Source organism: Balaenoptera acutorostrata, chromosome 8, assembly GCF_949987535.1.
Source record: "Balaenoptera acutorostrata chromosome 8, mBalAcu1.1, whole genome shotgun sequence".
In the NCBI taxonomy this organism is placed as follows: Eukaryota; Metazoa; Chordata; class Mammalia; order Artiodactyla; family Balaenopteridae; genus Balaenoptera; species Balaenoptera acutorostrata.
The window spans coordinates 94,848,593-94,862,056 of NC_080071.1; the positions used below are offsets into that span (position 1 = coordinate 94,848,593).

The 13,464-nt window shown below is 47.3% G+C and overlaps 1 protein-coding gene across 3 annotated transcripts in view; it reads right to left on the bottom strand.

Moving 5' to 3' along the window:
* THAP4 (THAP domain containing 4) overlaps nt 1–13,464 on the bottom strand; it is a 42,001-nt gene that overhangs the window by 16,621 nt on the left and 11,916 nt on the right. Inside the window, exon 1 of one of the 3 annotated variants that reach the window (XM_028167162.2) lies at nt 6,188–6,290. The exons of the other annotated variants lie outside the window; for them this stretch is intronic. Within the exon in view, the coding sequence (XP_028022963.1) occupies nt 6,188–6,191 (4 nt within the window). The 5' untranslated portion in view covers nt 6,192–6,290. Of the gene's footprint in view, nt 1–6,187; nt 6,291–13,464 lie in introns of those variants that run through there. 3 annotated transcript variants of the gene reach the window in all.

Sequence of the window (13,464 nt, forward strand, 5' to 3'; positions counted from 1 at the left end):
GAGTCCTAACCACTGGACCACCAGGGAATTCCCAAGGCCACACTACTGATTTCTGGGTTCTATCAACAAGCTCCAAAATGCCAGAGCAAAGGAACCCGCTCCCCAGTCACACACACCAAGGGGACGGGAGTTCCGGAAGCATCTCGGCCTCTAAAATCACACAACCTTCGACTAGATTGAAAGCAGTCTGGGAGAATGACACCCAGGGGAAAAGGAGCTCGAAGGGCTCTGGTGGTGGAGAAGCGACAGACAGCATCTAAGAACAACTGGGGACCACGGAGGAGGGCCGAGCTCCCGGCCAGGCCTGGGCATGCGGCGCAAACCAGAGGGTGGGGAACAGGGACTCACACCTCTGACTTCTGAGCCTCACGAGGCAAAAAACGGGCAGGCTTCGGGGGGTGGGGCGGAGTGAAACTCCCCTTCTTCTCCAACCTGGCTATCTCTTCCGGTACTTCCTTTTCAAACTGCCCGTGGAAAGTTAGAAAGCGAGGATGGCAACACCGGAGGCTTGACTCATCAAACCTTCATAATTAGACAGCAAAAGAAATTTACATCAGGCTTCTAGTTACAATCTTTGATGGAAGCAAAGAACAGAGCTTCCGAATCAACAGTCTGGGCTCCAGCAGACCCTGCTGCTGCTGACTCTCGGGGACGCGTGGCTCATTCATCCATCCGTGCAGCGTGCCGCGCGGTCGTCCAGGGAGAGGGGCCCAGCAGCCAGCGGACGGGAGACAGACACTCGTCCCGGCGAGGGGAGCCGGCTGGGCACAAGGAGAAGTAGAAGGGGCGGAACCTCCCGGACACTAGGTGATGAGCCAGAAAGGGACCTGGGGGCTGTGGGGACCTTCTGCGATCTTACTAAGCGGGGCAAGTTTGGCCCCTGGTGGGCGGGGAGCAGAGCCCGCGCTGGGGACTGGAGCCGGCGGCTGCTCGGGGGGGCGGACAAGCTGCAGACACAAGTTCCCGCAGACACAAGGCGGGCTGGCCTTGCTGGGCAGGAACAGGCAGCCAGCGTGGCTGGGGAGGGCCGGCTGGGAGAGCCTTGTGAGCCCCTGGAAGGGCTCCGGCCTTGACTCTGAGCAGAGCCTGGAGGTCTGAGCAGAAGGGCCGAGGCCTCTGGCTGCAGGAAGCAGCTGGTGGTAGAGGAGGGTGGCCCCCGTGGCCGCGAGGGAGGCGGCACGAAGGGTAGGAAGCCACGACCGGGCGGCAATCCTGCCCTCGGAGTACCCGAGAGAGACAGAAACACGCCCACCCGAGACCTGAACACGAGGCTCATCTGGGACACCCCAAATGTCCTCCAACGTCGAGGGAATCAACAGATCACGCAGAGTGCGCAACTTGGACACAAAAAGGAGGGAAGCTCTGGGCTTCCCTGGTGGCACAGTGGTTAAGAATCCGCCTGCCAATGCAGGGGACACGGATTCGGTCCTTGGTCCGGGAAGATCCCACATGCTGCAGAGCAACTAAGCCCGTGTGCCACAACTACTGAGTCTGCGCTCTAGAGCCCACAAGCCACAACTACTGAGCCCGTGTGTCACAACTACTGAGCCCGCGTGCCACAACTACTGAAGCCTGTGCACCTAGAGCCCGTGCTCCACAAGGAGAGAAGCCACCGCAATGAGAAGCCTGTGCGCTGTAACCAAGAGCAGCCCCCGCTCGCCACAACTAGAGAAAGCCCGCACGCAGCAAAGAAGACCCAACGCAAACAAAAATAAATAAATCTAATAAATTTTTTTTAAAAAAAGGAGGGAAGCTCTAGATGAGGACGACCTTGAAAACACGGACGACCTTGAAAATGCACGCTGAGAGAGGGAAGGCGGACGCTGAAGAACACTCGGTGCACGATCCGATTTGTAGGAAAGGCCAGAAGGGCAGGTCCACAGAGAAAGCAGAGCAGCATTCTGCACAGCAACACGGGTGGCAGGCTCCCCAGTGACGCGGGGAGGGAACGCGGATCCGAGGATCCTGAGGCCACCAGAGCCCTCCCTGCCGTCCAGGTACAGGCCGGGCCATCCAACACTGAGCCTGTGAAAGGTGGCTGGTCCGCTGAGACACGCTCTAAGTGTAAGACACACACTGAATTTCAAAAACTCAGTCCAAAAAAACGAACTTCACGTAAATCAGCAATTTTCAAGTATTGGTGGTTACACGTTGAAATAATAATGTTTTATATAATATTGAGTTAAATAATTTACTAAAGTTAACTTCACTTGTTTCTCTTTACCTTCTTAATACGTTTAGTAGAAAATTTAAAATTAGGTAGGAACTCACGCCACATTCCTGTTGACAGCACTGGAAAGGCCAGTTTTCAACACTCAGGGAATGCTGTCCTGTGAGTTCTCCCTGAGGGTGTTCCTAGAAGACAGACTTCCCCAAAAGGCGATGGGAGATGGTGGCAGAGGAGTTGCAGTAAGTCCTGAACACGTTCCACGGGACAGCAGAGGTGAGCACAGGGCATGGGTGGGGGGTGCCCCAGCCGCACACAGAGACCGCGGGAGGAGTGGGAGCTCGGGGAGCAGGGCAGGCCGGCCGGTCCCTCATGGAGAGTCCGTGGCCCCGAGGCTGCCCAACCAAGAACAGACCATGCGGGAAAGATTTACTTTAAAAACAAAACACAGCAGGCACACTATAAAGCACTAAGAACTAACACCAAACACACCTGAAGTCACATGTTGAAAGAAAAAGCTCTTCAGAATGAATCACAAAGCAAGATCCTCAACACTTGCTGTAAACAAGAGATGCAAAGGCAAGCAGCAGGAAATCAGGCGTCATGACCCTAAAATCAGGTAAAATGAAGTTCAAGCCAAGACGCATTCAAGCAGACAAGGAACAGCTACTCAGAATGCGAAGGGCGCAGGTCACCGTGGAGATTATGTGTGAATACGCATGCACCAAATGCCGGCAGCAATGTTTATAAAGCAGAAATTACTGAAGACGCTCAGATGTTGATAGAAAGAAACTAAAGGAAATCTCCATTCATGTCTCTCTATGTCCAAGTGAATGATATTCAAATAATGAAATAGAAAGCCTATACCATATAATTAATGAGGTGGTTCTGACATACACTGAATTTTGTAGCTTAAAACTAAAGAATACTCCTTCAAGTTCCTCTGAAAGACTCATGAAGACTTACCTTGTAAGGGGTCAGAGAAAACCTGTAAGTTTCAAAAACTGAAAAGAGTTCCCACCATACTGTCCGATCACAATGAGAGACTAGAAATTAAAACGGTACAGATATTCCTTAAAAACATGTCACGAAAGAGACGCCAGACACAAAAACGTACACATTCCACGACTCCACTTGTAAGAACGTCTAGATCAGGCCCGCGGATCTACGGGAGGGGAGTCAGGAGGCACAAAAGAGCCCAGGGGAGCTGGCTGAGGGGTCTGCACCCGTCAAACCTCATCCAGGGGACACCTAAGCTGTCTCACTCATGTAAATGCTACCTCAGTAGAAACGTTAGGAGGTGAAACTGCCGTGAAACAAACAAGCATCAAAAGAAAGCAGAGACGCCCACCTTTCCCTGGCCTGCTGGCTGTGCGCCAGCAGCATGGGGCGGCCTCGCCTCCTGGGTCTCGGGTCCCCGCAGGGGGACTGCTGCCCTGCAAGGACGGGCTCTCTGTTGCAGGTATTCTGGTATTTTAAGAGAAACCAGAAATATTGACTTTGGGGGTAAAATATCCCGATTTCTAAACATGTGTTCAAATTAAAACAAGAACAGGCTGTGGTGAGTCCCACCCCGTCGTCCCCAGCGGTCCCGGTCCATGAGCTGTCACAGCCTTGGCCTCACGACACAGGGCTTGTGGAGGGCCCGGCGCTCCCCTGGCCCCAGGGTCAGGGCCCGTGAGTGCCCCCCTCGCGGCCTCTCGTCCCTTCTCTCTTCCAGCCCGAGTGAGAGGCTGGTGACACCAGCGACCCCCCTGCAACCTGAACCAATGGCTTCCAGAGTGTCAAGGGACATTGCAGCTGCCCTCAGCTGGGTTTCTAAGTGAGGAAGGAGCTTTCTGCACTGTCTGAGATGCACAGGGAGCTGCTCTGGACACAGGGACGCTGCCCGCGTACGGACAGGCCTGCTGTCCTGATGTCAACACAAAACCAGCAGCCTGAACAGTGCAGGAGGAACAGCCCCAGGACCTGCCGGGAGAGGCCTGTAAGGACGCGGTTGTGGCGGTCCACGAGGAGGAGAGCACAGCCGGTCCAGCGGGAGAACGGGGCTGCAGAGCCTGTGACGTCTACTGCAGGGGTGCTCCGCTGCCCCCAGCCCCCAGGGGCCCAGGGACTCGCCGCAACACCGGCACCTAGAAGGTGGGGGGAGGCGGAGCAAAGACGGATTAAAGATGGACCTGGGGGGTCTCCACTGCACCCTCGTTTGCTAGGAGGCAAGAGAGGATGTTTTTATAAGAAACTCCAGCAAGACGCAGGACCTGCCTCAGGGACGCGGAGACGAGACAGGAGGAGCACAGGTGGGAAAGGGTTCCACGGAGGGTCCTCTGAAGGGACAAGAGCCCAGCTGCTCTCGAATGGGTGGGACGGGGCATGAGGGCGGCTGGCCGACATACGCAGAGCCCAGCTCGTCCCGGGAGAGTTGGGCTGGCGGGCCTGAGGCGGGCCCGGACCGTGCGGTGTACACCTGCAGGGTCGTGGGACGAGATGGCAGCGCTGGCCGGCGGCCCACCACCACTGGTCCCGCCTGCCCTCCTCGTTCCAGGGTAGCGGCCCCGGGCCGGGTCTGAGCGAAGGCTACCACCCACCAGGCTCAAGCAGGGGAGGAGCTGGGTGTGCAAACCGCAGCCAGGTGAGGCGAAAGGCGGGGCTGACCAGTCCCGGGGATGGGGACCAGGGAGGTGGCCAAGGGGACTGAGGGTGGAAGTCAGACACCTGGAGGAGAGTCGCCAAAACCAGAACATGGGAAGCGAGGCTTATGATGTGACGTAGGTTAGGGAGTGAATGAAGACAGAAGGGGGGGAGGGGGCGGGGGGAGAAGTCCAGGTGCGGCTGGCGTCCTGGGGGGTTGGCACTGTCAGGGCGGCGGTGTGGGCCACACGAGCCAAGGTGGACACTGCCACCAGCACGGGTCAGAACCACCAAAGAGGCGGACTCAGCCAGGCACAGGCCCCTGGACAGAGGGTGGCAGGGTGTTTCGGGAAGAGCAGGCAGGGTGGGGTGACTGCTGAGGGCCTCGCTCCCCGCCTCCAGGAGACTCAGCCCCACATGCGCTCATCCGCGGACTCGGCAGGGCCGGATGGTGCACACGAGGCCACGTGGAGCCTTCCCGAGCCGAGGTTCCTTGAGTCCTCGGGAAACAGAACCCTCGCTCAGGTGTCGGCTGTCGCTGAGCACGGAGCTCACCTGTGATGGACACTGTCATCACACTGAGAAAGTGGAAGGGGCAGCAGTGTGTTTATAAGGCTGCATAGTAAAAAAGACTAGAAAATTCTAAGATGACTCTTCTTTTAAAAGCCAGAAGAAATACTGTGAGTAGAAATGGAGCGCTTGCTTGGAAAGGAAGGGGCACGCTGTTAAATAAACGTCAGGAGACTCCTGGTGCGGCCCGAGCGCACGGTTACAACCCAGAAGGTCCGACACCTGGCTCTGCTCCAAGAAACGAGAAACGCTTCAAATCCAGTCCTCCTGGGCTGCTGTCACTTGCTCTTAATCGTAATGAACTTCACCGTGGACAACAGTCAACAGGTGGGCGTGGGCAAGTCCCCGAAGGTTGGCCGCCCCGCCCCCGCCCCGCCCCCGCCCCCACGCCGAGCTGCCACCGCTGGGGAGTCACTGCCAGCTCCTTGTGTGCACTGAAGTGCTGCAGGGCAGAAAGACCCACAGGATACTTCTAAAGTCCAAAGGTCAAGTGACATGAGCCTATACATATGCCAGAATCCATCCAACTATATCCTTAAGATTTGTGTATTTAACTCGAAGTTATACTTCATTAGAGAAACAAAAATAAAATGAATTTAAAAGTCAAACAAGTGAGAAGTATAATAAATAGGAAATCTAGCCTACTTGCCACTTTCAACCTCTTCAAGTAAACCAGACAGGCTTTTCTATGCATTTTTTTCCCCTGATTTGATTTTTCTTTTATTAAGATCTCAACCAAAATGCAAAAACAAAAATTTAAATTTTCTCCAAGAAATTTAAATTTTCATTTTTTTTGGCTCAAGACAGTGAAAGCAGGCTTACCCATCCCTAAGTTTTCTACCCTCCAGACACCGTCAAGGTTCTTCAAGGTTGTTTTCTGCCAATACACGGGAAATGTTTGCACCTGGCTGTTAGCAGCTCGGCAGGAAGTGACTGCCAAACCTGAAGGATGCATTCTGGGAACTGTAGTTCCATGATAAAAGGGGATTCCTCAGGAGAAAGTGGAAGACAAGGACAGACCAGAGATGACCGAATCTTAGAGCTGAGAGGGGCTTTGGAGGTCAAGGTGAATTTATGAAAGTCAGACAGGCCAGAGGGGCGAACCGTGTGGAACAGAGCCAGGAGTGGGGCCTGCACCCTCCGCTGCTCCCACTGACGACCAGAGGGGACTGCCCTGTTCAACAGGGAAAGCACGTGGGCCAAGCACGCAGCAAAGGCTCTTTCTGGAACACACACTCTGGAAACTCCTGCCGTGTCCCCTTCTGTGTCTCCTGGCAAATGTGTCAGCAGACAGGCCCAGGACCCCCAGGGGCAGGAAATGAGCACACCCGTCCATTGGGACCTAGGGACCGATGCCTTCCTGGTGCCACCCATGCCCACATCGCTTTGCGTTGATGCCAGCATTCCCGCCAGGGCACAGAGAAAATGACGCCAACTGCACACACATAGGGTGCAGAGCCCAGGTGGCCCAGCCAGCGCTGGTTGTCCCAGGCAGAGAGGGCATACGTGCAGCACACATGGTCCGACTGGTTCCCACTGGACGGGCACCCCAGGGGAAACTGTTCTTTTAAAACGATGGCAAGGCCCTCACTTCATCACCCAGGAAATGGAAAGGCACCCATGCACACAGGGGGAAAAAGGAAATGACAGAAAATAGAGCATATTTTCTATAAAATACAAAAGACATAAAAAGAGGCCAAATTATTATTATTTGCGGATAAATGTTACGGTTGGTTATCTAGTTAATCCAGAAGTCTCAACTGAGAAACTATCAGAATTAATAAGTGAATTTGTTAAGGTGGCAGTTACTAAAATGGGCAGCTTTCCCGCAAATTAAACTCAACAGGGGAGGGGCCGCCATCTTCCACTCTGACACGTAGAGCTTAGAAGTCATAACTCCTGTCTTTACAAGAAAAACACTGAAAGAACTGAAAATCAAGGACTGTCCTTGGACCCATCAGAGAAGTGCGGCCACAGATGTCTCCCCCAAACCTGCAGAAACGTGCTCACCTGGAGCAGAGGCTGGCGGGAACCCTGGACCAGATGCCGGGCTGAGTGCGCAAGACTGAGAGAGTAAGCATCTGTGGGGCCAGAGTCCCGCAGGCCCCGCACTTCCACAGCGTTCATTTCCAGAAACCCACCAAGTTCTCACCACAAAAGGCCAAGAAAAAAATCACCTGGGTCCTTGGCAGGGGCAGGGGAAGGGAACCATGTTGAAATAAGCCCAGAGCATTCTCCAAAACAAAGGCCTGTTCTGCAGTGAAAAGACTTCACCAGAGCTTGATCTCACCTGGGGGAAGGGCTCTTCCCCACTCGGCCCGCTGGCCTTCCGGTCTTACCCCAGGGAGGGGAAAGAAGGGGAAGAAACACTTGTGAAGGTCACAGCCCAGGAATACAGGCCACTACAAGGCTGAAATTTAATCATAAGATTATAAAATGCTTCCCTTCCCCCTCACCGCTACTCAGGGCTCCAGCATAACAACAGGATTACAGGGGAAAATGCCCCAAGGTACGGACTCTATGAAAACAGTCTTCAGAGAAACCCAAAGACAAGAGGGGAGACAAAAAATAAGGACATGGAGGAATCTGAAGACTTGGTACGTACAGCTGCAGCTGCAGGAGAGATGAGACGCTGCCCAATCGCTAGTCAGGTTATGGTGACACTTCAAGCCGAGAGCCCATCTATGTCAGTTTCCACTGTGATACGTGACACCATATCCACCTCTCCAAAAAATTACATGGTATGCTAAAAAGCAAGAAAAAAAAAAAAAAACACAGTCTGAAGAGACAGAGCCTGACTCAGATATGGAAGAAATTCTGGAATTATCAGATTAATATGCTAAGGATGCTAATTGAATAAGTGGACACCATGCAAGAAGAGATGAGTAACATCAGAGGAGAGAGGAAATGTGGACAAATAATCTAAAACACTGATGGACAAGGCTGAGGAAAGAGAGAACCTGAAGATATGTCCATGGAAACTTCCCCAACTGAAATGCAAAAAGAAAAAAGAACGAGAACAGAATATCAGGGAAATGTGCAACAATAAAAAAGTGATACATATGCATGATAGGAATAGAGAAGAAGAAAGGAGATAAAGAAATATGTGAAGTAAAAAGAGCTGAGAATTTTTCAAAATTAATGACAGACACCAAACCACAGATCCAGGAAGCTCAGACAATACCAAGCACAATAAATACCAAAAAATCTACATCTAGGCATATCATATTCAGACTGCAGAGAACGAAAGACAGAGAATCTTGAAAGAGGCCAGGGGGGAAAAAACCTCATCTACAGAGTTAAAACGATAAGAATTACAGTGGACTTCTCGTTAGAAGACATGCAAGCAGGAAAAGTGTAGAGTCCTACATCCAGTGAAACTATCCTTCAAAAGTAAAGAGGAAATAAAGACTTTTTCAAACAAAAACTGAGAGAATTCACTGCCAGCAGACATGCCCTGCATGAAATATTAAAAGTTCTTCAGGGAGAAGGAAAATGATATAGGTCAGAAAACTCACATCTATATAAAGAAGAGAGCATAGGAGAAGGAATAAATGAAGGTAAAAATAAAATGCTTCCTTTTCTTATTCTTAATTGACACAATAGACAAAGGTTTGTTCAAATTTTTAGTAGTAACAGGGTGATTATAGCATAAGTATAAGTGAAATGAATGACAGCAATTTCATAAGGGACACTCTGTTAAAGGCACCTACACTACCTGTGAAGCAGTGTAGTGTTATTTGAAAGTGGACACAGATTAGTTGTAAATGTATATTGCAAACTTTCGGACAACCACTAAAAAACTTTTTTAAAAGAAGTATAATTGGTATGCTAAGAAAGGAGAGAAAATGAAATCAAATAAAATGCTCAATTAAAAACAGAGAAGGCTGAAAAGGAGAGGAAGAAAACAAAAGAAGCAAATGGAAAACAGTCACAAACATGATAGACATCAATCCAGCTGAAGCAATGACCAGTTTATATTTGAGTGGCCTAAGACCACCCATCAAAAGATGGAGACCATTAGAGCAGATTGAAAAAAAAAAAAAGACCCACTATATGTTGTCTATAAGAGACCCACCTTAAATATAAAGACAGATTAAAAGTAAAGGGATGTAGAAAGATATATCATGCTGACAAGAATCAAAAGACAGCTGGAATAGCCGGAAAGCAGACATTAGGACTAGAAAAATTACCAGGGGTAAAGAGCAGCAATAGTATATAATAACCAAGAGGCCAAGTCTCCAAGAAGATTAATAATCCTCAATGCTTATGTACCTAACAACAGAGCATCAAAATACATGAGACAAAGCCCGACAGAATTGCAAGGAGAAATACACAAACCCACTATTACAGCTGGAGACTTCAACACACTACAAGGAAAGGACAGATCCAGCAGGCAGAAAATCAGCAAGGACACAGATGAACTCATCAATCAACTGAATATAACTGATCTCTATGGACCACTATGGTGGCTAATTTTAGGTGTCAACTTGACTGGGCTAAGAGAATGCCCAACTAGCTGGTAAAACATTTCAGGGTGTGTCCGTGAAGGTGTTTCCAGAAGAGATCAACATCTGAATTGGTGCACTCAGTAAAGCTGATGGCCCTCCCAATGTGGGTGGGCCTTGAGGGCCTCAACAGCATAAAAAGGCTGAAGAGGGGCAAACTTGCTCTCTCTGTTTTAGCTGGGGCACCATCTCCTGTCCTGGGGCCTTCAGATGGACCAGGACTTCCCTACCCCCTCCCAGGCCTTTGAACAGGGACTGAATTACTCCACAAGGTTTCCTAGTTCTCGAGCTTGCCATACATAATGGTGGGAGCCAATTCCTGTAATAAATTTCTGTGTACACACACACACACACACACACACACACACACACACACACACACACACACACACACAACTGGTTCTATTTCTCTAAAGATCCCTGACTAACCACTAGTTCAATCAACAACAGCAGAACACACACTCTGCTCAAGCTCAAGCTCACAAGAAACATTCACCATGACAGGCCATATTCTGGGCCACAGAACACATCTTAACACATTTAACAGAACAGAAATCATAGAAAATACGTTCTCAGATCACTGGAATTAAATCAGTAACAGCAAGATACCTGAAACATTCCAAAATACTTGGAGATTAAACAAGACACTTCTAAGAACAAAGTGGGTCAAGAAGGAAGCCTCAAGAGAAATAAAAAACACTTAAACTAAATGGAAATGAAAATACAACTTATCAAAATTTGTGGGATGCAGAAAAAACAATACTTAAAGGGAAATGTATATTAGAAAAGTAGTATCTGAAATTAATAATCTAAGTTTTCACATGAGGAAAGTAGAGAAAGAAAAGCAATTAAGTTGAAAGCAAGCAGAAGAAAAGGAAAAAAAATTAGAGCAGAAACTAATGAAATTGAAAACAGGAAAAAAAAGAAAGTCAACAAAATCCAAGATTGGTTTTTCAAAAAGATCAATAAAATTGATAAAACTCTAGCCTGGTTAACTAAGGAAAAAAAGGGAGAAGACACAAATTACCAATATTATAAATAAAAGAGGAACATCATTACTATCCCATGGACATTAAAAGGTTAAAAAGGCATACTATGAACAACTTTATGCCTACAAATTTGATAATTTAGGTGAAATGGATCAATTCCTTGAGAGACACATACTAGCAAAATTCATACCAGGAGAAATAGATAATCTGAATAGGCCTATATCTATTAGAGAAATTGAATCAATAATTAATAACCTTCTAAAACAGAAAGTACCAGGCCTAGATGGGTTTCTAGAATATTGGTGAATTCTACCAAACACTTAAGGAAAACATTTTACCTATTCTTTACAATCTCTTCTGGAAGGCAGAAGCAGAGGGAATACCCCCTAAGTCATTCAATTGAGGCCAGCATCACCCTAATACCAAAACCAGACCGAGACATTACAAGAAAGGAAAACTACAAATATCTCTCATCAACATAGATGCAAAACTCCTTAACACGAGCAAATGGCATCTAACAACGTTAAAAAAAAAAAAATTATACACCATGACCATGTGGGTTTATTCCAGTATACAAGGCTGGTTCAGCACTCTAAAATCAGTTAATACACTCCGTCACATCAACAGGCTAAACAAGAAAACTCAAATGATCATATCAATGGATGCAGAAAAAGTGACAAAATCACTTTTCATGAAAAAACTCTCAATAAACTAGGAATAAAGGGGGAACTTCCTCAACTTGATAAAGAACGTCTATTTAAAAAACCCTACAGATGGGAATTCCCTGGCAGTCCAGTGGTTAGGACTCCGTGCTTTCACTGCTGAGGGGAGGGTGCAGGTTCAATCCCTGGTCAGGGACCTAAGATCATGCAAGCCGCATGGTGTGGCCAAAAAACCCCCCCAAAACCAAAAAAATGCTACAGTTAATGCCATACTCATGGTGAGAAACTCAAAGCTTCCCTACGAAGATCAGAAACAAGGCACGGATGCCCCCGCCCCACTCAAACAATGAACTGGAAGGTCCCAGCTGACGCTGTAAGAGAAGAAAAGGAAATAAAAGGCGCACAGAGTGAGACAGAAAGATGAAACTGCCTTTGTTCTCAGATGACATGACTGTCTGTAGAAAATCCTCAAGGATCCACAAAGAAACTACTAGAGTTAATCAGCAATTATAGCAAGGTTGCAGGATATAATGCTAATGTACTAAAGTCAATTGTTTTCCTACATACTAGCAATAAACAACTGGAATTTGAAATTTAAAAAAAAATAACATTTATACTTGTGCCAAAAAAAGAAGGAAATATTTAAGTACAAATCTAACAGAATATGTAAAGATTTATAAGGAAAACTACAAAACTGATGAAAGAAATAAAAGAAGATCTAAATAAATGGATGGCTATTCTATGTTCCTAGATTGGAAGATTCAATATTGTTAAGATGGTCAATTCTGCCCAACTTGATCTATTGATTCAACACAATCCCAATCAAAATCTCATCAATCATTTTGTGGATACTGACAAACTGATTCTAAAGTTCATATGGAGAGGCAGAAGACCCTAAATAGCCAGCACAGTATTGATGGAAAAGAATAAAGTTGGAGAACTCACAGTACCCTATTTCAAAACCTATTATAGAGCTACAATCATCAATAAAACGTGGTATTGGCGAAAGAACAGATAACATCAATCAGTGGAACAAAACAGAGTTCAGAACTAGACCACCACAAACAGAGGCAACTGATTCTTTACAGAGGAGCAAAGGCAATACAACGGAGAAAGAACAGTCTATTCAACAAATGGTGCTGGAACTGGATGACTGGACTGAAAAAAGCATCTAGACACAGACCTCACACCTTTTACAAAAATTAACTCAGGATGGATCACAGGCCTCGATGTAAAACGTTAAAGTGCAAAACTCCTTAAAGAGACATAGGAAAAAATCTACGTGACCTTACTTGGCAATGAGTTTTTAGATACAACACCAAAAGCACAATCCATGTAAGAAAAAAACTGATAAGGACTTTATTAAACTTAAAAATTTCTGTTTTGCAAGATGCTGTTAAGAGAATAAAATAAAAAGAGAATAAAAAGACAAGCTACAGACTGGGAGGCTATATTAGCCAACCCCTACCAACCCCTCCGACACCCCCCACCCTGCCTAAAAGCTGCACTCGTCACCTTCCCTGCCTCCTTCTTTGGACCCTAGTTTTAGAAAAATTCATGTTCCTAACCCATGTTTGGTTTTTTCCTACCATTTCTATCCCATATATTTTCATATATTTAACTTTATTACATAAAGAAGTAAAACAAAAAAGGACTTGTATCCAAAATACACAAAGAACTCTTAAAACAATAATAAAACAACCTAATTTAAAAATAGGAGAACCATCTTTGAAAAGATGAACAAATTCAACAAACCTCTAGCTAGATGCACGAAGAAAAAAAGAGAGAAGACTCAAATTACTAAAAATAGAAATGAAAGTAGGGACATTACTACTAATTCTACAGAACTAAAAAGGACTATGAAAGGACTATGGACAATTGCATGCCAACAAACCGGATAACCTAGATGAAATGGACAAATTCCTAGAAACACAAAACCT